General features: G+C 37.0%; 1 protein-coding gene across 1 annotated transcript in view; it reads left to right on the top strand.

The window, feature by feature from the left end:
• Positions 1–24,075, top strand: part of HPSE2 (heparanase 2 (inactive)) — a 660,133-nt gene that overhangs the window by 417,287 nt on the left and 218,771 nt on the right. Inside the window, exons 5-6 of the mRNA XM_032313019.1 lie at positions 5,335–5,506; positions 23,938–23,985. Coding sequence (XP_032168910.1) covers positions 5,335–5,506; positions 23,938–23,985 — 220 coding nt within the window. The remainder of the gene's footprint in view (positions 1–5,334; positions 5,507–23,937; positions 23,986–24,075) is intronic.

Here is a 24,075-nt window from a genome sequence, read left to right as displayed (position 1 = left end):
TAGAAGAGATCCCAAATCGTGAGGGGGGAGAAAGGGGATAAAAAGAGGTTCAAAAAGGAAAAAAGAAAAAAAAAAAAGAAAAAAATTAAAAAAAAAACAAATAAGAAAAATATAAAAAAGAAAAAATATATATATTAGATAAACTGGTTAAAAAACGTTAAAAAAGAAAAAGCTAAAAGTTAAAAAATTTTACCAGAAGGCGAGAAAAAAAATCAAAAAATGAAAAAGAAAAAAATTAAATTAACTGCAAGACTAAAAAAAATCACAGGGAAAAAGTCATGAGTTCTGTGCTTTGCTTTCTCCTCCTCTGGAATTCTGCTGCTCTCCTTGGTATTGAAACCGCACTCCTTGGTAGGTGAACTTGGTCTCGGCTGGATTTCTTGTTGATCTTCTGGGGGAGGGGCCTGTTGTAGTGATTCTCAAGTGTCTTTGCCCCAGGCGGAATTGCACCGCCCTTAGCAGGGGCCAGGGTGAGTAATCCGCTCGGGTTTGCTTTCAGGAGCTTTTGTTCCCTGAGCGCTCTCCGTAGAGTTCCGGAGGACAGGAATACAAATGGCGGCCTCCTGGTCTCCAGCCCGGAGGAGCCGAGAGCCCAGGGCCCCACTCCTCAGTGCGCCCTCAGAGAACAGCGCCCAGTTACTCCCGTCTGCTTGACCTCCGGCCGTGCTCCGAGCTCACCGAGCCTGCGACCGGTTCAAGGTAACACGGAGCCGCGAGCTTACTGTCGGCTCTGTCTCTGTAGCCGGCTTTCCTGTTCCAATACCCGCAAGCTCTGCGACATTCAGACATCCCCGATCCTTCTGTGACCCTGCGGGACCTGAGGCCACTTTGACCCCGCATGGGCTTCGCCCCGGTTTAACCTCTGGAGCGATGTCCCTCAGCGGAACAGACTTTTAAAAGTCCTGATTTTGTTCGCCGTTGCTCTGCCGCTTCCCGGGAGCCGGCCCCTCCCACTGGGGTCTATCTTCCCGTCGCTTTGGATTCACTTCTCCGCCGGTCCTACCTTTCAGAAAGTGGTTGTTTTTCTGTTTCCAGAATTGCTGTTCTTCTCTTCGATCTGCCGATGGATTTTCAGGTGTTTGGAATCTTTAGATAAGCTATCTAGCTGATCTCCGGCTAGCCGAAGTAGTCTCAGCCTGCTACTTCTCCACCATCTTGACTCCTCCACCACCCAGGCATCCTTAATTGTTGTTTTAATTTGCATTTCCCTGATAACATATGTGGAACATCTTCTCATTTTTTTAATCTTTTCATATTTTTATTTGCCATCTGTGTATCTCCTTTAGTGAGGTATCTACTGAAATCTTTGTCCCATTTTTAAATCAGGTTGCTTATTTCTAAATTTTAAGAGTTCTCTGTGTATTTTGGGTAACAGTTGTTTATCAGATATATCTTTTGCAAGTATTTTCTCCCAGTTTGTGACTTGTCTTCTCATTCTCATAACATTGTCTTTTGCAGAGCAAGTGTTTTTAATTTTAATGAAGTCCAGTTCATCAATTATTTCTTTCATGGATTGTGCCTTTGGTGTCATCCCATATGTTTTTACACATTATACTTTCATTTTAATTTTATTAAAAATATTTTCTAATTCCCCTTGTGATTCTTTTTTGACTCATGGATTATTTGTTTAACTTCCAAATATTTATAGATTCTCAAATTTCTTTCTGTTGAATTCTCTTTTAATTCTGTTGTAGTCAGGGCACATACATTATATAATTTAATCCTTTTAAATAGATGAGACTTGTTTTATGTCTTACCGTATGGTGTGTCCTGAAGGACATTCTATATGCACTAAAAAAAAGTAATGAATATTCTACTGTTGTTGGGTGGAGTGTTGTATAGATATCAATCAGGTCAAGTTGGCTGATAGTGTTTTTCATGTTTTCTATATCAATGCTAATTTTCTGTCTAGTTGCTCTATTAGTTACTGAGAATGTCTCAAATTATTGCTGGATTTTCTATTTTTCTCTTCAATTATGCTTTAGGTATTCTGTTGTTGGTATGTCTATGTTTATAGTTGTTATATCTTCCTAAAAATTGTCCCTTTATCATTTAAAAATGCCCTGCATTATCCTAGTAACATTGTTGTCTTAAACATTGTTGCCTTAAAAAGTCTATTTTATCTGGTATTAGTCATTCCAACTCTCTTATGGTTACATGTTTCAATAGCATATCTTCTTCATCCTTTACTTTCAACCTATTTGTGTTTTCACAAAGAATGAATTTTTTTTATTTGTGTTTTATTTTAAAGCCTGTCTCTTTAGTTGGATCTTAGATTTTTATTCAACCTGAAAACTTCTGCTTTTAATTGGAGTGTTCAATCCATTTACATTTAATGTAATTGTTGATATGGTTGAATTTATATTTACCATCTTGGTGTTTTCCATTTATTTCATTTTTTATTCCTGTTTCTCCTGTACTACCTTTTTATTCAGAGAAGATATTGTCTAAAATATTACTTTAATTTCTTTGTTTTTATTTTGTTTTTTATTTTCATAGTAGTTTCTTATTGTAACACATCAGAACTCATTACAATCTACTTTAGAATAATACTAACTTAATTCCAGGTAACTACAGAAACTTTGCTCTGATAGAATCCAATTTCCCCCTCCTTTGCATCTTTATTATTCTAAATATTACATCTTCATGTATCATAAGCCCAATAACACAGTTTTATAATTTCTGTTTAATGTAACTGTTATTTAAATTAGTTAAGAAAAGAGTAATGGATATTTTCAACTGTCTTTTATATTTACTTATGTAGTTGCCATTACTGGTGTTCTCTATTCCTTTGTGTCATTTTGAGTCACCATCTGGTATCATTTCCTTTCAACCTGAAAGTGTCCATTTTTCATTTCTTGTAAGGCAGATTTTCTCACATCAAATTCTGTCCTTTGTTTTTCTGGCTAAGGTTTAAATTGCGCTTTCAGTTTTGAAGGATAGATTGCTACATATAGAATTCTTGGCTGACTTTTTTTTTTTTTATTTAGCATTTTGAGTATGTCATCCTACAGTCTTCTGGCCTCCATTATTTCTGGTAAAAATTCAGCTGATAATTTCCTTGTGTTCTTCTATATGTGAAAAGTCATTTTAGTTCCAAGATTTCCACTTGAAAACTTTTTTTATAAACTCTGTCTCTTCAATCATACTTTCCTTTAATTTTATATTATTCCTGTTAGTTCTTTGAACATCTTTATAATAGTAGTTTTTAATTCCTTGCCCATGAAGTCTAACATTTGGGTCCCTTAGGAGATAGTTTCTATTGACTGCTTTTTTACTTGTTTATGGATCACACTATCTTATTTCTTTTCATGCTGTGATTTTTGTTCTTGTTGAAAACTATACATTCTAACTAATATGTTGGAACAACTCTGGATTCTGAATCCTCCATCCCAGAAGTTGTTTTGTTGTTTCTTTTTTGTTTGTTTAACAATTTACATGGAATAACTCTGTAAAGTCTGTCTCTCTTGCATTGTGTAGCTGCTGATGTATCTTAAGTTTTTCTATTTTTTAAAATCATTTCTTAAGACCAGCTTCCTAAATGTTGTCCCTGAGTCAGCATAGCTTAATGGTGAGACAATGTTTGATTAGAGGTTGTGCTTACCTTGCACCAGTAAGGCTTCCATATTTTGCAAATGGATCTGTGTGTGATTTGGAGAACATATTCTAAATTCAAACAGTTTCTAATTCTCACAGCCTTCTCCTTTCCGGCATGCCTTCTCATGTCTCCTTTATAAATGTGCTATTTCACAATCATCTGCAAGTACATGGATAGTTAGTGCCCTCTCCAGTCTCTCCAGAGCATACACAGTCTTCCAGACTACAAGGGGTATGCATTTAAATTACAGATCTGCAATAGTGAGGCTGTCCATCTGAGACTGCAGTAACTGAGTTACTTATATTTAATTAGTGGGTCTGGTCACATGCAGAGATGTGTTCCTGCAGGTGTTGGACATTTTACATTGAGGAAACCATGTAGAATATGGTGAAGGGAGTAACATTAACTCCAGATAAACTATTTTTAAGTCAGGAGACACAGTGGTAAAAGCGATATCATATGTGTGAGCTTATCAAGGCCCACTGAGACTGACTTATTCCCTAAATCTCCCTGTTAAATTTCTTGAAAGTCTGCTGCACTACCAGTATCAAAATCTTAAGGTATCCAGGTATTGGCCTTACCTAGAGCACATGCTTAATTCCAAATCAAGTTAGCTCCCTCCAGCAGTGGAGTTGCTGGTTTTTAGGACTTTCTTTGTTCTTTTAGAACTACCAAGTTAATAGAAACTGAGAGAGTGTGTTGTGCTCTAAATTATTTCACCCGGCCACTTTGTTATTGAACATGAAGACTTTTTTCTTTTTGATACAATGACCATCTTTATAAAGCTGTCCTTTGTTACCATTTGTATCAGTTTCCTAAGCCTGTTCATAAAAAATTACTGTAAGCTCAGTGGTATAAAACAACAGAAATGTATTCTCTCACAGTTCAGGGAACCAGAAGCCAGAAATCATAGCATTGCTAGTGTTGATTCCTTCTGGAGACTCTAAGGGAGAATCTATTCTGTCTCTTTCTTAGCTTTTAGTAGCTGCTGCCAGCAATCCTTGGCATAGCAGCAACCCTCCAATCTTTGCCTCTTTCAACACATGGCCCTCTTCCCAGTGTGTCTGTGTACCTGAATTTCCCTCTCCATTCATTCTTTTTCTTTTTTTTTTTTAGATTTTATTTATTTATTTATTTGACACAGAGAGAGAGAGAGAGAGAGAGAGAGAGAGACAGGTAGGCAGAGAAGCAGGCAGAGGGAGAGCAGAGAGCCTGACACGGGGCTCCATCCCAGGACCCTGAAATCATGACCTGAGCCAAAGGCAGAGGCTTAACCCACTGAGCCACCCAAGCGCCCCCCGCCATTCATTCTTTTATAAAGACACCAGTCACTGGATTTAGGGCATGCCCTAATCCCATATGACCTCATCTTAACTATATCTTCAAAGACTCTATTTCCAAATAAGGTCACATTCTGAAGTTACAGGTAGATGTGAACTTTGGGGGACACTATTCAGTCCAGTAGACCATTCTTATAAAGTATCACCCAAAAATCAGCACAATCCCTGTGTTGTGGATTAGGTGATCTTATATGAAAATTGTTTGAAAATGATTAGAATGCTAAAGTGGCATTTAACTTTTTGTTATGATAGTTCTTCAAGTTAAACTAGCTTACACTCTCTTTTTGGTTATTTTATTCACATTGTTAAGAGAAAAGAAGAAAGTCTGTGGACAGGAAAGGGTTGGCAGAGTCTTACCCTTCTCAACTCTGACTTGCATGTCTGCTTTTAATCTAGAGCCAAATAACTATCGAACCATGCATGGCCGGGCGGTAAATGGCAGCCAGTTGGGAAAGGATTACATCCAGCTGAAGAGCCTGTTGCAACCCATCCGGATTTACTCCAGAGCCAGTTTATATGGCCCTAATATTGGGCGGCCCAGGAAGAACGTCATTGCCCTCCTAGATGGGTAGGTCATATTTTTTAGCAGTTCTTGTAAGACTGTTCATAAATATAATGAATTAATGTATTTGTTACTTTTCCGAGTTATTTGTGGTCTTAAGAAGGATGGAGAGTCTTTTTTCATAGTAACTTCCCCAGCTCTAAATCAGTGATTCTCCATCAAACAGCAGAAGAATTTTGCATCTCTCCAGGCTTTCTTTCCATAGTCAGCAGAAGGTAATGGGACTGGGGAAGGATGTCACAATCTCCTGGGCAGGCAGGAGGGGATTACATTGTCTTAAAAAGCGCATGTAATATTATAGCATTTCATCACATTTTTATTTTTAAAAAGTCAAAATATTATTACTTTTTTCTTATGACCACTTATAGAAAATAAAGCTTGACAAAACCCTGGCCAATATAGCTGGATTAAAAAGTTTGGAAAAACTAATGCTACTTGTAGATGAAAGCATTACTTAACTGATAGATTCATTAGAAGATATCCTAGGGAATTGTTACCATGTTTAATTGATTTTGACTGAATCTAATAATCATCTTTAAGCACTGGTTATGGATGAGTCACTATGTTAAATGTTCTATGCCCAGTCCTATTGCTGGGCCAACCCAGATCGAATCTAAGCAAGTTAGATTCAGTTATACAGGGTGGGAGGGAACATCTGAGGGAATGGTGGGAGGTAGGCTGAAATTGAATGTTGAATCCAGGACCTAAAGTGGAGATGTGACTGGGGCAGAAAGGGTCAGAACTATGATGTTGGGAGAGTCAGAAGTTCCCCTGGAGTATAGAGTATGCACCAAGGTGCACCTGTTATGTGCAATCCTATCATACTCTTAGATAGCTATAGTTATTCCTGAAAAATTGAAGATGAGTACCACTGAAGTGCACATTCCAAATGAGATTAGATAAATGTTATACAAGTACAAACAGAAATTATCAGAGGAGAGAAACCTTGGCCAACCTCTAAGATGGCCCTTGTGACTTGATGTCTCTTTAACTCTATCCTCCCTTTTGTGGTGGCTTAGTCTTAATCTAAGGCAATGAACATAGCAAACTTCACTGAAGGTTTGGGAAGGCACATGGATTAACACTGTAACAACATTAACAATCCAAAATTTAATTTTAGGCATTTTCCTTTTTACAAAGTATCCCTAAGCCCTTAGTTCAGCTCCTGTCCTTTCCCCCCACCTTTTTCATTTCTTCCCTTCTCTCTCAGGAGCAACTTCCCCTTTTTTTACACAGCAATTTCATGACCTTGGTCTTATCCACAAATGCAGCTCTTAGTTTTCTTTTGCATACTTTCACTGAACTTTGAAATTACTGTGTGTGTGTGTGTGTGTGTGTGTGTGTGTGTGTGTGATGGAGAAGGAGAGACTGATTTCATTTTATGTGTTACAATTAAGGGATAAGAACCACATGCGTAGAACTTTATTGATACATAGTTCATAATACGTAATAAAGCAGGGCCAGTAACTATCTTTTTAACCCATGTAGTTATTCTTTTGGATTGTCCTTTTTCTTTAATGATTTGATCAGTGTATTGTCATGGAAGTGACAATGCCCTCTCAGTAACATGACCTACAGGGTTAATCATTTATTCATCCTACAAATGTTTCTTGAGTTAACTGCAATGTTCTTGTATTACATTAGGAACTAGGATTGTAATAATAAACAAAAACAGATACTTTCTCTGCCCTCATGGAGCATGCAAAATGATGAGACATAGACATTAATTAACTGATCTTAAAACTAGAACAATACCAAGGAAAGTTACATGGTTCTATGAATGACTATAAGGGGTGGCATTTGATTAAGTTAGGAGGTCATGGAGTATGTGTGGGTTCCACTTCCTCATACATCCAAAAACCAATAGGACTCAAGAGACTAGAGAAAATCACTTAGGGAAAGGGATCGTACTGATGAGCACTTTTTAAAATTTTATGTGTTAGAAAAAATGGAGATTTATCTTTCTTAATGTGATTTTACTAAATTTATAGTGAATTCTAACTTGAAACACATAAATATTCCCAGCAACTCAACCAACAGTAACAAAAATGTCAGCACTCTAAATTACCAGCTCTGTAGTATTTTCCAGTACTCCTGGTTATACAGACATAATTTTACATAGTTATGATCATTCTATAGGCATAATTTTGAGTTCTGCATTTTTAACTCATTGCTTTATATTTCCCTTTTTTATTTCTACATAGTTCTCATATTTGTCATTCTTAATAGCAATAAGATATCCCATTGCATTAATGTACCGAAGTCTGCTTAAACGTTCCTTCACTGTTGGGCATTTGGGCTGTTTCCAGTTTTTGTCTGTAATATATAGTACAGCTATAAACATCTTTATACAAATAGGTTTTTTATTTCTTTTGAATTATATCCTTGGGCTATGTTCCAAAAAGTTTCTGGGTCAAAGAACATGGTAATTTTTATGGCTTTTTTATTTGTTGCCAAATTTCTTTTCAGAACAACTTCACCAGGTTGTAGGGCAGCAATGTATTAGTACATCTTATCCCCCAATACCCCACAGCAGTGATTATAGCCATTTTTTAAAATTTACTCTATTTTAATTAATGCAAGACTGTGTCTCATGACTATTTAAATTTGAATTCTGTTAACTATGAGAGGAATTGAACATCTTCCAAAACCTTATGTTGTCTCCTTTCCCCCATCCCAGGTTTGGTTAATAACACTATAACCATTTTGCCTGAGGTGCAGACCAGGAGGCCATTTTACATTCATTCCTCTCCTTTTTCACATAGTCCATTAGTTAATTATTAACTTCTGTTATTTCTGACTTCTTAGTATCACTCACATCCCATCTTCTTTTCAATTTTATTTTAAACCTTATCCTTCTTCTTCCTGAATGGTTTCTCTATATCTAGTGTCAGACTCTAATAATTTCTCCATATAGATTTTCTGAGTAGTTTTTTAAAAAAAATACAACATGTGGTCAGATCTCTCTTGCTTGAAGTCTGGATGCTTTCACAAGCACCCCGGCCTATAGGGTCCAGTGACTGCCTCACTTTGCAGCTAGTAATCAGCTATACCTCTCTGCACAGCCTGCCTTTAGCTACATCAAAGTACATGTAAATTTTGGGAGAGGTTATACACATTTTACCTTTGCCCCTTTTTATTTTGTGTCATTTTCTTTGGAATGTCACTCTCCTCTCATTTTTCCTCCTTCCAATAAGTGTTCTCTGACATTCTCAGGCAGGACTTTTTAATCACCTCCTCTGTCCTTATAATAGCATTTTGTTTTTTGTATTCTTTTTGTTAGCACTTATCAAATTATTGATAAATTATTTATTTACATATCTGCCTTCCCTGGTAGACTGTGCACTAGGACCAGGACCTAGTCTGTTTATTCATTTAGCCTCAGAACCTATGAATATAGTAGGTGTGTTATAAATGCTTGTTGAATGAATACTGTCTTATTCAACAGATGGTTCTAAATTCCTTGATTTGAATGTGATCAGTATGCACAAATGTGATTGTGAAGCATTGAAAATCATTATATAGTGATTTAAGTAATTTGTGGTAATTTATGTAAATCATTATATTTAGCTTCAGTTTTAGAGAACTAAGCTTTTTTACTTAGGTAGTTATAGGACTAAACAGAATTACCTTCCCAATTAGGATATAACTCCAGTTTGACAGAGATGGAATCTTCACGTTTATTTCTTCAGGACTAGCATATTGGAAGTACCTAATAAAATGCTTGTTTTATTATTTTCATTTCCTCATTTGTGAACTGGCCATTTTAGACAGTGATTTTTTTTTTAAGATTTTATTTATTTATTTGTCAGAGAGAGAGTGTGTGTGTGCAAGCAGGAAGGCAGCAGGCAGAGGGAGAAGCAGGCTCCCTGATGAGCAAGGAGCCCAACGTAGGACTCCATCCCAGGATGCTGGGATCATGACCTGAGCTGAAGGCAGATGCTTAATGACCTGAGCCATGCCTGGCTCAGTAGTCAGTGAGGTTTTTTTAATCTAAAAGGGTAAGAATTGGTAAATAATTGGTTTTTAGTGTTACATCAGTTTTCTGTTTTTCTTTTGTAATCTTGTACACATCATGTATATAATGACAATTTTATCTTAATCTGTTGCTTTTCTTATTACTTTGAAACATGTTTTTATTGTTTCAGAAGTTCATTTTTATTAAAATTGTTCTTGTCTGCACTCTTATTGATAGTCTTTTCAGTTTCTTCCCTTACACATTTCTTTTCCATCTAGGCTTCCTAAAGTTTAAATTTTCGGTATTAGGCTCTTTTAAGTTATTTGGAGTTTGTTGCTGTATCTGCTATAGAGTGAGGAGCTAATCTATTTTTGCCGATATGGCATGTCAAGAAAAACAGCAATTCATGGAAAGTGTGTTTATTGGGCCTTTTTTCAGGCCTTTACATCCTAGTGAGATGACTACTAAATTTCCTCTCAATAAATATTTATTGAACACCTACTTTGTATTTGAGTAGAGAGAAGAAAATTGTAGAGATTCTAGGTAGGTAGAGATTCTAGGTCATGTTTGTCAATGTCCTGAATCAGAACTAAGGGTAAAGCATTTGAGGAATAGAAGGATGGGGAGTACAGTGAGCAAAAAGAGAATGGTAGAAGGTGAGAACACAGAGATGGGCTAGGACAGGATCATTACTGGACTATGTATACCATGGTAAAGAAGTTGTGTATTTATTTTATAAGCAATGGAAAGCCACTACAGAGTTTTTGTAAGAGCAGTGACATATACTAAAGTCTGCTCTATTCCCTGTGCCAAATAGGTTTCAGAGTGCAAAAGTAAGGGATCAAAAGAGCTCAGTAAGAATTCCATTTCATTACAAGATGATGGTAGACTGGGTTAAAGTAATGGCAGAGAAGATAGAGAGAAATTAGGGTAGATATGATTTATTGATGGATATCTCAGTAAAGTGGGGGTGAGTTAATAAAGGATGACTTCCTCCTTTTGGACAGTTAATCTCTCTCTTTCAAGGGCCATAACATGCAGAAAAGGGAGCTTTTCAAAAGGAAGTGACGCCAAGATGAACATACTTTCATATTCAGGGAATACTATCCCTGGAGCAACAAAAGATGGCTTTAAAAAATATTGGGTGTGTTTCAACTTCAGGAGGCATACCTGAGCACAGGATACCTGAGCACAAGCTCCATTTCCTCTTGGAACTACCATCCCAACTCCTATTAAAAATTGATAAAGAATAAATCCATATTAACAAACTCACAACAGAGGGATCATAAGCAGATGAGAGATTTTTGACAAATTTCTCTAAGAGAGTAAGCAGATGGAAGGCCTTTGACAGCTTAAGCAGAGTGAGGAAGTAGCAACCCAGAGAACATAGGCTCTGGGAAAAGATAGCTAGTCCATCTAGAAGATAGCCTCAGAGTCAGGAGGAGCTGGGGTGAGAAAGGGGGACCAAGCCAAGGGGTTTATATAAAAGTCTGTCTGAAGTGGAACTCCTCTTATAGCTCAGCTTTCCCCTCCATCATTTTAAGTCCTCTACACTGCCCATACAGAGTAAAGATAGCTCAATCTCTCCAACCCAAGATTTAGAAGTTCACCAAAGAAAGTGAAGGGATTGCCTAGGGATAAGCTAGTTCCGCTAAAATGGAGTTGATCCTGCATAGTAAATCACTGAGATAAAGCATATGACCTAGCCCAAAGGCTGTCTGTCCCCCACGTTACTCCCTCTCTAAAGTGAAGTGTGTTGGTGAACAAGCTCTGCCCACAAAATAGAGATCCCAGTGAAAGGAAAGACTTATCTAAAAAGCCTAAATATTCAACAGCTGAGAAAAATCTGTACCTGCTACCTAGAAGAATCTACTTAGTCTTCACTTGTTAAATATGGATAGCCAAAGATCACAAGACATAAGAAGGAAACCAGTAGCATGAGAAAGAAAACCTAAGATAAATAAATAAAAAAACTGACCCAGAAGAACTATAATTCAAGATCAGAATTTTAAAAATAAAAATGTGAAGTTAGTATTATTATAAAGGTATGGGAAGATATTGTACTTACCAGATAAAAATACATTTCTATGGAAAAAAAGGTACAAAGAGAATAAAAAGATATTTTTTAAAACTAAAATTACTGAAATTAAGTCCAGTGAAGTTTAGACAGTGATTTCTTAGGTACATCACTAAAAATATAAGGAAAAAAAGAAAGCATTGATTAATTGGACCTCATCAAAATTAAGAAGTTTTATGTATCGAATGATACTATAAAGAATGTGAACATACAGAATGGGAGAAAATATTTGCAAGTCATATATCTGATAAGTGACTTGTAGCCAAGATATACAGTAAGAACTCTTACAAATTAACAATAAAAAGACACATACCCCATTTTAAAAATGAGCAAAAGGGACTTGAACAGACATTTCTCCAGTGAAGCTATGCAAATGTCCAGTAAACACAAGAATGTATGCTTAGTATCATTAGTCATTAGGGAAATGCAAATCAAAATCACAATGAGATACCACTTCATATCCTTTGGAATGGTCAAAATAAAAAAATATAAGCAAGAATAAATATTGGAGAAAAGAAAAAGAATACATATTGGAGAAAACTTGGAGAAATTGGAAATTTCATTCACTGCTGGTGGGACTGTAATATGGTGCAGCTGCTTTAGAAAACAGTCTGGTAGTTACTCAGAAAGTTGAACACGGAGTTACCATTATGATTAGCAATTTGACTCCTAGGTATATACCCAAGAGAAATGAAAATGTATGTTCATAAAAACATGTATAAATATTCATCGTGCATTACTCATAATAGCCAAAAAGTAGGAACAACCCAAATATCCTTAACTGATGAATGGATAAATAAAAAGTGGCATATCCATACATTGGACTATTATTTGACAATAAAAAGAAATGAAATACCAATACAGGTTACAATATGGATGAAGCTTGAAAACGTTACGCTAGCAGAAAGAAGGCAATTGCAAAAGGACCAACATTGTATGATTTCCTTTATATGAAATGAACAGAATAGGCAATAGATAGAGACAAAAGTAGATTAGTGGTGGGTCAGGGCTGGTGGAGATTGTGGAGAAATGGGAAGTGACTCTTCATAGATACAGGGTTTCTTTCTGAAATTAAATATTCTAGAATTAGATTGTATTAGTGCTTCCACAACCCTGTAAATAACTATTGAGTTGTACACTTCAAGTGTATATTTAAATAAATTTGTATCAAATCATATCTCCAAAAAGCTCTTAAAAGAGTCCAATAAAATAATTGGAAGAGAAAATCTCCTATACACAGAGCTTTAGACAGGCATAGAAAATTTGAGATAAAATGTTACTAATATAGAGGATCATTTCAAGATACTCAACAGCTATCTCACAGAAGATCCAGATCCAGAAATAAAGAAAATTATGGTTACTGAAAGGAAGGAAAACTTTATCAACCTTTACAATGTAAAACTAAAGAGACAAGTGACAGAAAATAGATGGTAGAAATGGAGAGAAGAAATCATATAATGTATGTGGAGTCAGACAATATTGTCTAAACCATTGAAATAATTGATAGGGAAGTGGAGAAATGGGGTCTCAGTTAAGCAAGAACAATGAGTTAACTCTTGGTTAGAAAGACTGATGGTACCGTTTCCTTAAATGTGCTCTGGAGAATATCAGTTTTGCAGAATATTAACATTATGTTGGGGGAGGAGAGATAAAACGTTCCATGGTCCAATAATTCGGAGAAATACTGGGATACACAAATGTTCTGAAACACTTCCTGACACCTTTACTACATTAGTTTACATTCTGAATCTCCAAGAAGGAGAGTTAGCATGCAGAATTTCTTACATTTATTTGACCAGAGTCTTATTTTCAGAACATCTTGAGAGACTAGTGTTCCACGAGTATGTCTGGACAACTTGGAATGTGAACCCTGCTTTGGGGGAGGGATGGTGATAGAGCAGACAATAACAAAAGAATTATCATTTGGAGAGTTTGGAATCTGGGTTGCATTAACAGTCTTGTTATCAGTGCACTTGCTTCCATTCTTGCCTTCTCTAATCTATTCACTACTCAGGTACCAGAAAATCTTCTGCAAACATATAATTCACACAACCTAAGTCTCTTGCTAAAGACTCTTAATGACTTTTTATTACTTTTAGAATAAAATTCAATCTCCCTACCATGTCTACAAGGCTCTGCCGTGAATAATCTGACTGCTACCCAGCTCTTCACTCTTACCTTCTTCAGTTTTTTCTTTTTCTCACTTCATTCATGCCTCATTGGCTTAGTATGTGCTAGGCTTCTCTTTACTTGGGGGCCTTCACATATGTTCTTCTTTCTAGAGTGTTCTCCCTGCTTGCCACATGGCCAGTTTCTCCTCATCTATCAGAGACTTTCCTTGAGTAACTGATCTAAGTAATTCTTTATCAACACACTCTGTTGGTTCTCTTTTTAGCATTTATCACAGTATAAAACTACATATTTATTGTATGTTTATTTGTTGGTTAAAGACTACAAACTCCGTGAGGGTGGAAAGTATGTCTGTTGTATTTACCAGTGTATAAGCAGTGCCAGCAATAAGTCTAATGCATAGCAGGTACTCAAATGTGTTGAATGAAGGAAAAATGGAAGTTATTCTAACATTCTACAGAGGTGCTAGTGGAATATTCTAACCTGAACCTGTGTTAGAACAGAAAGCTAGACAGGGCCTTTAGCTCCCATGGCAGTCCAAAGAGCTGTGGAAAGTATTCTAATCTGGGCAATGAGGATATAAGCAGAAGACAATTAGGCAGCAAAAAATGGCCTCCTCCATCACAGCAGACCACATGATTTATGTTATATGCTCAATGGTCTACCAACCAGAAACAGAAAATTTTCCTTTTTATATCAAGAATTTCTTTTTTTTACAAGCAAATTTATTTTATTATTATCAATATCATTATTTAAAACAAGAGAATGTGTGTGTGGGAGCTGGGGGTGGGGGGTTGGGGAGGAGGGGCAAAAAGGGAGAGAGAATCTGAGCAGGCTTCACGCCCAGTGTGAAGCCTGACATAGGGCTCATTCTCAAAGCCCTGAGATCATGACCTGAACTAAAATCAAGAGTCGGACGCTTAACCAAATGAGCCACCCAGGTGCCCCAAGCAAATTTATTTATTTATTTATCTTTCCAGTTTTTTAAATTTTAAATTCAATTAATTAACATATAATGTATTATTTGTTTCAGGGGTACAGGTCTGTGAGATTCATCATTCTTATATCCAGAATTTCTGTCTTTAGTTGTGTCTAATTCCTCTTCTAAGTGGAAGACTGATTTTTAGGCTACATTTGTACTTAAAGCATAGATAGAATGAAGGCTGTATGGGTGGATAAGGATGAAAGCTTCTCTATGCTCCTATTACTGGGCTCCCATTATGACTTTTATGGGCCGTAAGTATTTTTTACTTCATGAGTCCCCTCCTCCATAAAGACATTAAAACAACAACCTGTTTTCTACTACAGGGAGTAGGATTGGGGGGAAAAATAGTGGGATGGTGAAGAGCATGCACTTTGCAATTAGATGAGATCCAGGACAGTGACTCACTAGGTCATCTTGAGGAATTGTTTAATGCCTGTAAAATCTGTCTTTTCATCTGTCAAGTGGGACGTATTAAATTACCTATTTCTTAGGTTTATTTTAGACTTAAATGAAATAAAGTGCTCAGCACATTTCCCGGCACGATTGACACATAAAAGAATATCAACCACTATTGTTAAGAAGAACAAGTATATTTCAAAGTTAAAAAGGCAGGTTTTTCCCTTTTTTTGTTTGTTTTTGCACATAACTTTATGTAGCTTTGCAAGAAGTTTAGAGAATTGAGTGCATATAGGAACTAGAGATTAGCTATAATAACATGCCAGGATAATGAGCAGAATCACAGCTCTACCTCCTGGTAGAAACCACCACATTCTCATTTGGAGTGGGAAAAATGCACAGCTGGGGACAATTTGGTGTACAGAGTAATTATTACAATGTTATTCCTAATAATTGTTCTGTTTTATTTCAACTGTGAAAGAGTTATATGACTTGACCAAAGTATAGGAGGAGAGAACAATTTATTTCTCTTAGTTCATAAGAAAAGAGTTTTCATCTCTGCCTCTAGAGAGGAAAGGCCCCCAGCAGCTGTTTAGTACTCATTAACAAGGAAGCATTGGCTACTTCAAGAGTCTGCTCCCTAGCTAAGCACTGTGTTAGTGACTACAGCTTTTAAACTTGCTTTCTTCCCGCCCCCCCCCCCCCCCCGCCCCAGGAAAGAACTTCTTTCCTGATTAGAGAAACAACCTAATTCTTTCCCCAAATCCAAGGTCATCAATTATTCCCATTATGATGAAGATGTTTCTCTCTTCTTCCAATGTCAGAGAAGTCAGATGGGGTTAGAAAGAATATTGGAGGAGACTGGAGTCCTGCGATATAGACTTAGATTTGACACAGATATTCTTCCTCACTTTCTTATTTTTCCATTTATTTTCTCATTATTTTTTCTTCTACTTTCTCTTAGAAACCTACTCTCTCTCCTCCAAGAATGGCCTAGGCACTACTAAATCAAAATCTGTTGAAGGTGTGGCCCATGGCCCTCCTCCTGCATTAGAAGAACCTGGAGAGTTTCTTAAAAATGCAGCATGATTCCTAAGCTCCAGCCTAGACCTACCAAACCAGAATATGGTGAGATGAGACCTAGATTTTGGATTTTGAACAGCAACTCCAAGGAGTTCTTTGTACACCAAAGCATAAGAACCACTGCCCTGTAATATAGGCAGAGCGGGTTTTATTTTTATTTTACAGATCAAGGAATGGAGATGCACAGACATTAAATTTTTCCAAACTCACATTTTTTCAGTGCCAACAGTATGCCAGGCAGTAGCCTTACTTCTTCATGCATGTTATCTTGTTAATCTTCACAAGGCCTTGAGAAGTAGGTGCTGTTCCCTCCATTTGAAATGGTTTAGAGAGATTAAACAAGGTACCCAAGGCCACATAGCTAGTAAGCTTTGGAGCCAAGTCCTAAATCAGGTATTTTTCTGACTCCTAGGCCTGTGGTCTTTCTACTGTGTGGTGCTATTTTCTTGAATCTTTGTATTTTAACAAAGCCATATGGTCTGGCATACTAGAAAAAATATATATAATCCTTTCCTACCTTAGTTCCACTGTGTTCACGCTCCTAGACTCAGATTCATACCAAGGCTTGAGCTTTTGGAAAGTTTAGTTTTACATGTGAAATTTATCATGACATCTTGATGCATTTTTCCTCCTTCCCATCAGGCTCCACAGCCAGGGCAAATCATATCAGGTCAGTAATACCCTTCTTTGCTTGAATCCAACTCTTTAGGACTTCCTTAGCAGCATTTTAGACTGTCAAGACATGTCTATGATAATACTCCCCTAACCAGCACCTTCCAGCTCCAGCCATAGCCTTCCAGATCTGTTTCAACATCGTCTCTCATCATCCCCCACCCCCTGCCATTTGCCTTCATTTTAATCAAACAAACTTGTTTTGTCCTTTATGTATTATTACCTCCCATCTGCCTCCATTTTGTTCCAAACATTTTGTTATAGTCTCCTTCCTTTTAATTCCCCATTAGCAGTAAATGGGCTTCATCCTGGGGGCCAGTTCCAGGTAATAGTGTCTGGTACCCTGATTTGTAGGTCAATTCTAAGGTTAATGAGACAATATTGAGATCTATTACCAATATCTACCATGGGCTTCAAAAAGGGGGACAGCACTACACACATCACTAATTTGCTATCTCTGCATAGTTAAAACAAGGGCTTTAGACCAGAAGTGGGTTAGAATTTCAGCTCTGCAACTTATAACCTGGGTGATCTTGAGCACAGTTTCTTTATCTATAAAATGAAAGTGATAATACAACCTTACAGTGTTCTACATTATATAAACCACTTACCAAATGCCTGTCAATTAGTATCCGGTAGCTAACTTATTTTTTTCTTTCTTCATTCAAGATTGCCCTTAAATTAAATCTCATGGATATAAATTTTATTGGCAAAAAAGATTGGTTGAAGAATCTCATCCATCTCAAATTCCATTATATTAAAAACTCTATAAATCTATCAAATTGGAGGAATAATAAGGTAGAAGGAAAGCCTAAATAGAGAGCTGCACTAGCAATAAAGTCAATGAACATACAGCCATGCTATTTATCAGCTTACTGCCAATGTAATATTATATATAAATAGGGGTAGGGAGGAAAAAGGGAAGGAAGGGAGTGAAAGGGAGAGGAAGGGAATGAGGGAAAAAGAAAGAGAGAAAGAGAGAGAGAGATTAATATATCATTTGTTCTATGCAGTACCTAGTATGTATAGCTCAATATAGAACTAGCCATGGAAGAGCAAGAGGCTTTGGACCAAATGGATGATGCCTGGCTTGCCATAACTCAAGATGAGTAATTTCCTCACAGGTTTTTCCTAGGCTTTGTGTAGAATGGCTGTCACATCTTATTCATGCTAGTTACATAACCAAAGTTCTCTTTGTGGACAAGGGAAAAAAGATCAACTACCACTCTCTTACTGAAGGTTTTACTCATTTAGAAATCTGGTTCCTTGTGAAGGATTTATCCTCCTTCCTGGGAGCAAAATTCAGACTCCAGATTTTAGGGTTGCATTCTGTGGTCCAGAAGTAGAAATCAAACCCCAAAGACCATGAATAAAGATGTGCCTTATTATAAGAGAGAGCCGTGATATGCCCTGGGAGAGAAGGTTCAACAATATTTCAGATACGTCATATGTGCAGGTGGATAACAAAGGAAAGAAATTCTCCCAGATTTGGGATCTCTTGGGGGAGGAAAAGGAACTTACAATGAAAGGGGATATTTTGTTCTTTTCCATAGCAGCAGATTGTCTCCAATGGGAAAGATTCCCCAATACTGAGAGGTCTGCCTGGCACTCGCGAATTTCCTTTGATACAAGTCTCTGCCCTTTCACTCTCTTACCCTTCTTTGCATGACTGGATGTCAGCATCAGGGCAGACATCTTCTGTTCTCTGGGATAATCATCTGGGATTTCTGTCTTCATAATTCAGGTATGGAGACATCCAGCCTTGGAAAACCAAGATCTTGCCCTTTTTGTTATTCACATCCTGGGTCATCTTTTACTTGCACATTCATAGACCTAAATCTAGGGATTAGAATGGAAGTGGATGGCTGAAAATCCTTGGATAATACAAGACACTAAACGGAATTTCACTTTCCCAGAGGTATTTCACTCCTGACAGCGCTAGTCTGTGTGCGTGTTATTCCACCTTTAAAATTACTGTTGTGGAGCATTCTGCAGCTGTGTTGAAGTTACTCATTTATGTGGTTTGGGCCAGTTTCTGAGAAACAGACAGAATGAGAGAGCAGAAGAATCCATCAATGTTAGATTTGAACAAAGAAAATTATGATATTTTTGGACTTGTTGTCTTCCACGTTGCCAATATAGATATAAAATAAAGGATAGAAATGATACAGATTACAGGGTAGTTATAGAGAGTCCTAATTTTCAGGGAAGGGGCATGAGAATGGGGAGAATTCCCCAAACTCATTGACTTAAAATGTCTCTTCCTTGGGGTGTTGTCTAATTGTTTTCCTTTATGTGTTATTTCTGTGGTTGTTTTCTCTTTCTCTGTATTAGAAAAAATCATGTCAAAGACTTCTGAAAACAGAACATTTCTTCATTTGAGATGAGTTCTTTACACTTCTCAAAAAACAAGGGTATCTTTGGTCATCTTGGTAGAATTTGGAAATGCATATTTTGTTTGACATTATTTGTGAATTAGATTTTTCCTCCTCAGAATAAGTGTAGAAATGCTTCCATATGTTTGAAGTTGGTTTCCTCATTTTACTAAGAAGGAAAAAAGAAGAATGTAGCTTATAGTGATTTTCATGTGAATACATATTTAATAATGCTGTTTCCTCAAAGCTAAAGCAGCTTTTCTCCTGCTTCAATATGCTACCAAAGTTAAGAAGATAACATCATTTGTTTCAAAGTATTAAATTGTAATTGAGATATTTTTAATATAATGAAACTAAACTATATTTTAGTATTTGATTTCTTATATGAAATAGAATTCTATTTCTTATATGAAATAGAATTTAATTTTTTCCCCAAATAGCCACAAATCACATATCATCATTAAAGAAATGTTTCAGTTTTTCAAATACTAAATTCTTTTCCATGTAATAAATTCTTCTATATAACTTTTTAAAAAGTCTATTCCATAGATCTCCTTACCAATTCCTAATCTCTTTAGTAGTTCCTAAGATCTCCTTTCTAATTCCTAGGAATGTTTTAATAATTGTGGGTTTTATGGTATATTTTAATATACGGTAGATCAAACAAATGTCCCTTCATTATTCCAATTTTAAAGAATATTCTTGGCTTCTTCTATGTGAATGTTAGAATGATTTTGTGAAGTTTCAAAAATATCTACTGGGATTTTTAAAATTAGAATTTCATTAAACCCATAAATTAGTTTAGGGAGAATAATTGATTTTCCTATCCAGGATCACAGTAAGTCTTTTCCTTTATTCAATATTAAAGTATTTCTCTGTAAACTATAATATTCTATATAAAGGTCCAGTCTATTTTATATTTAATTACAGATTTTATGTATTTCTTTTTTTTGAGGGATGTGGGATAGGTTAAGGCGGAGAAAACATTAGACTTACTCTAAATTTTCCTAACTCAGTTTTCCCATTCTTTTTATAATGCTACTTTTAATAATGGAAAGTTAGTTACGAAGTTAATCATCAACTTATAGCAGAACAAACTATCCAATACATATGAGGATCTCCATATTATAATACCACAAAGAACCAATTTCCAACTTTTAAGACACCAAATTAGATGTGTTCTTAATTGCCTATCCAGAGCCTTTTGGCCAAGCAGGGCGTTGATGATATTTTTTCCTCCTTATTTTCTTGTACAAGCATAGCTGTTATCATCAGTGACTATTTACTTCAAGTTCTTTAAGGCATATTCAAGAGGATTGGAATACATTCAGTGATATCAGCATCAAAAATCTGTTCCTGGGTTGCCCATCTTGGGCAATGGCATTACTACAATTAAAACTTTGGGCTCCTCTCTTTTGTTTCCTGCCCAACTAGGCTCACCCATCCAGTCCTCTTGAGTGCTCCACCAGTGTTACTCAATGGCTCTCTTTTCATTCTCATATTTTCAAGCATCCCCTCTTTCTGAAGTCATCTCCTATCAGTTTGTCCACACAAGTACGTTTCACATTTACCCAGTCAGAGTCATCTTACTGACACTCAAATCTAATTCCCTCATTTGTTTAAACACAGGATAAATAAAAAAAATATACATGAAAAGAGCCAGCTGTATTTTGCAATGTTATGTTGGGTACTAGTTATACAAAGACAAATAGGAGCTGGACTTATACCTAGTTATTAAGGGATAAAGGCCAGACTTGGTAGTATCACAGCCTAGCCGCTAGTGACCGGAACAGACTGAGTTCCTGCCATTCCCTTACCTGTCTCTTGACATCAGCCAAGAGGGACTCCTGAGAATACATTCACCTTGACTCTACCTTGTTTTGCCCATTCTTCATGGCAAAAATCGTACCCTTCTTTCCATGCCAAATTCAGTGTCATCTGCAATGTGAAGCTTTTCTCAATGATTCTCTCACTTCTAACACCATACGGGTAGAGCTAACTGCTTCCTTGACAGCTGTCCCTCAGCAGTTTGTACTCTGATAGAAACTGATAGCTGATTGTCTCCAGTTCTGTCTTCTGGCTTTATGGTTTTTGTCTTGTAGCAGAAGCCCTGGGTCAGTCTCCTTTGATACCCTTCCTATTCTCTTACAAGTAGGCACTATAATGCTCAAGTCTGCAAGGAAGCCAATAAGCAAAGAAGGTGCTCAGGTTTTTGTTATTTGTTTTGTTTTTTCTTTTTTTGGATAAATTGGTAATATTTTCTCAAGGCAAAAGTTCAACTTACTTTTTGCACTTCTGAGTCTCTTTTGAGTGTACTTCTGAGTCTCAGTGAAAGCAGCTTGGAGGCAGCATAGAATCCTGGAAGGAGGGTTGGGTTTGGAGTCAGAGAACCTGGGCTTAGTCCAAACTAGCTCTATGAATTTGAGAAAGTCATAGAACATCTAGAAAGCAAAGCTGCCTCCAGTATAAATTCGGAATATTTACTACCTACCAGGTTGTTTTGAGGACTATGTGAAATTATACATATAAGAAGCTGAAAAGCATTTTATAATGATAAAGCACTATAAATGTCAGTGTTATTTTTATTATGGTTGTTTTATATGTAAATGAAGACAGTGTTACATAAAATATTTCCGTTTTGGAAATACTCCAGCTGGTATTTATTGCTTTGCCTGGTCTTGCCCTGCTTCTCCAGGAATGCTACTAGGAGGGGTGACCTGACTCTATAAAAATGGCTGTTTGGGATGTCTAGAGCCACTACTTCTCTAGCCAGTAGGGAAGTTAGTAATCTGCATAATGGAATCAATAATATCCATCTTACTAAGCAAAATAGCTTTGAGAATTATAAGAAATAACACATGAATGACTGGTACTCAGTAGGTACTCAACATATGTTATATTCCTTCCAATCTCCATTTATGTTTTAGTCTTGCCCATCAAACCAGTGCCGTTCCTGATCACCCTTTTATATTCCATTTCCCATATTCTTGCTCCTGGACTGCTGAATGGTACTGGAGAAAAGAACGCAAGACCATATGGACAAGAACCAACCTGCCTCTTCCTCCTCATCTCCTTCGTCTCCTATCTTCCATATCCTTCTTTTCTTCCTTGTTCTCTTCTCCTGTTCTCTCTTCTGTCCCACCCCCATTTCCCTCCTCTTGTTCCTCTTCATCTTCATTTATAAAATTCACTCCAATGTTAAGCAGCAGTCCTAGCACCCTCTCTCACTTCCAGTCCTGCAAAAACTAGGTATTCTTCCACATCATGGCAAAACAGAGCCTCTGTTTGAGCAACACATAGCAACCCCTTTGCCATGTGTCTGCCTGCAAGATTATGCTGGGATGGGGTAGGATAGACCTTCTTGACAAAACACTGTCTCCCTTCCTAATGGAAGAGTTCTTTGGTTATGAAATACTGATGGAAGATTCTTTCTGTCTGTAGAAAAGTTCTCTTCCAGGGTCTCAGGGTTGGAAGGAAAATCTTAATGAACAGAAATACTCCTTTTGATTTCCTGTGTCTGGATGGTAACTCTTTCAAATAGTAACAATAGCCATGACAGCACGTGGCCTCAGAACTTGTGGATGGGGAAAATGGAGGTTAGTAGATAATTGAGTTATTCACAGACTTGAAATTTATGATACTTGGCAGCATCTGTGGGCCCTTAGATCCTTCCTCCCAGCTTTTTGGTTCTGGTAGAACCTCCAGGAGCACAGGAGGCTGGGAAATTAGTAGCAAGGCTTTGCTGTGTGTTTTGAAAGGAAATAGGTCTGGTTTCTTCTTTTGAGCTGAACAAACGTTAGGCAACACTCCATAGCTGCTTCAGAAATAGATTTCTCTATGTTATATGTAAGTGATGAATCACTAAATTCTATTCCTGAAACTAATATTACACTATATGTTAACTAAATAGAATTTAAATAAAACTCAAAACTTAAAAAAAAAAAAAAGATTTCTCTGTGTGGTGTTCAGGTTTCTACACTCAGGTATGGCAGCCCATCACTGGAGTATATTTGAAAGTGCTTTATGCTTATATAACAAACTTGGGTTTTCCTGGTCTCTTTTTGTTGGGGACTGCCTCCGGCCGGGGAAGTCCCCGCCATTACAAGGAGGTGCTTGGCTCACTGCTAGCAAAGTACGCTGCAAGTATACAATGAACTTTCTGGTGAAGCCCGCCTAAAGGAGGACATAGTTATTGGCTGTATCAAATTTAATCAGCATAGTAACAGGACTCTCATTGGCTCTCCCCATTGCTTGACCCCTTATTGGTCACCCTGCTGTATATAAGCTAAGGAAGTTGATTAAATAAACGGAAATGAAGCATTAACACCATACCAGGCTCATTGTCGTCCTTGCGGGCCGAGGGCGACATCTTTTCAGAAGGAAAGGCCTGACATTTTCAAAGGCTCTATTGAGTTGCCATCCTTGGGAAATGTTATAGTTTTATTTGTTTCCTAGCAGATTTCAGAGTCCTTAGAGAATAAAAAATGAGAGAGAGAGAAGTTTTGAGCATGGGGAAAGTGATGTGGGAACCATCAGGCATGGGATTGGGAAGACAGAGAGAGACAGCATGCTTATTGGGACCTTGATTTCCAGATGGTAAAGGATGTGTGAAGAACTGAAAGTATCCTTACTTTAACCTTCTGTATAGTTTAACTTCCACTAGCTCTGGATAGACCTTAATCATGGCTGTGGACTCTTAGCCCAAGGATTGGCCTAATCTATGCCTCAGCATATTTTATTTGTTCTTTCTGTTCTGTACAGATTCATGAAGGTGGCAGGAAGCACGGTGGATGCAGTTACCTGGCAACAGTAGGTATTCACCCTTTTTTGCTCTTACTTATTATAGCTTTGGTGAAATGAAAGATAATTAGCTTTTATGAACTATATAGCTGACATCTA

The sequence above is a fragment of the Mustela erminea genome, chromosome 14 (genome assembly GCF_009829155.1).
Source record: "Mustela erminea isolate mMusErm1 chromosome 14, mMusErm1.Pri, whole genome shotgun sequence".
NCBI lineage: Eukaryota > Metazoa > Chordata > Mammalia > Carnivora > Mustelidae > Mustela > Mustela erminea.
This window is presented reverse-complemented; position numbering and strand designations above follow the sequence as displayed.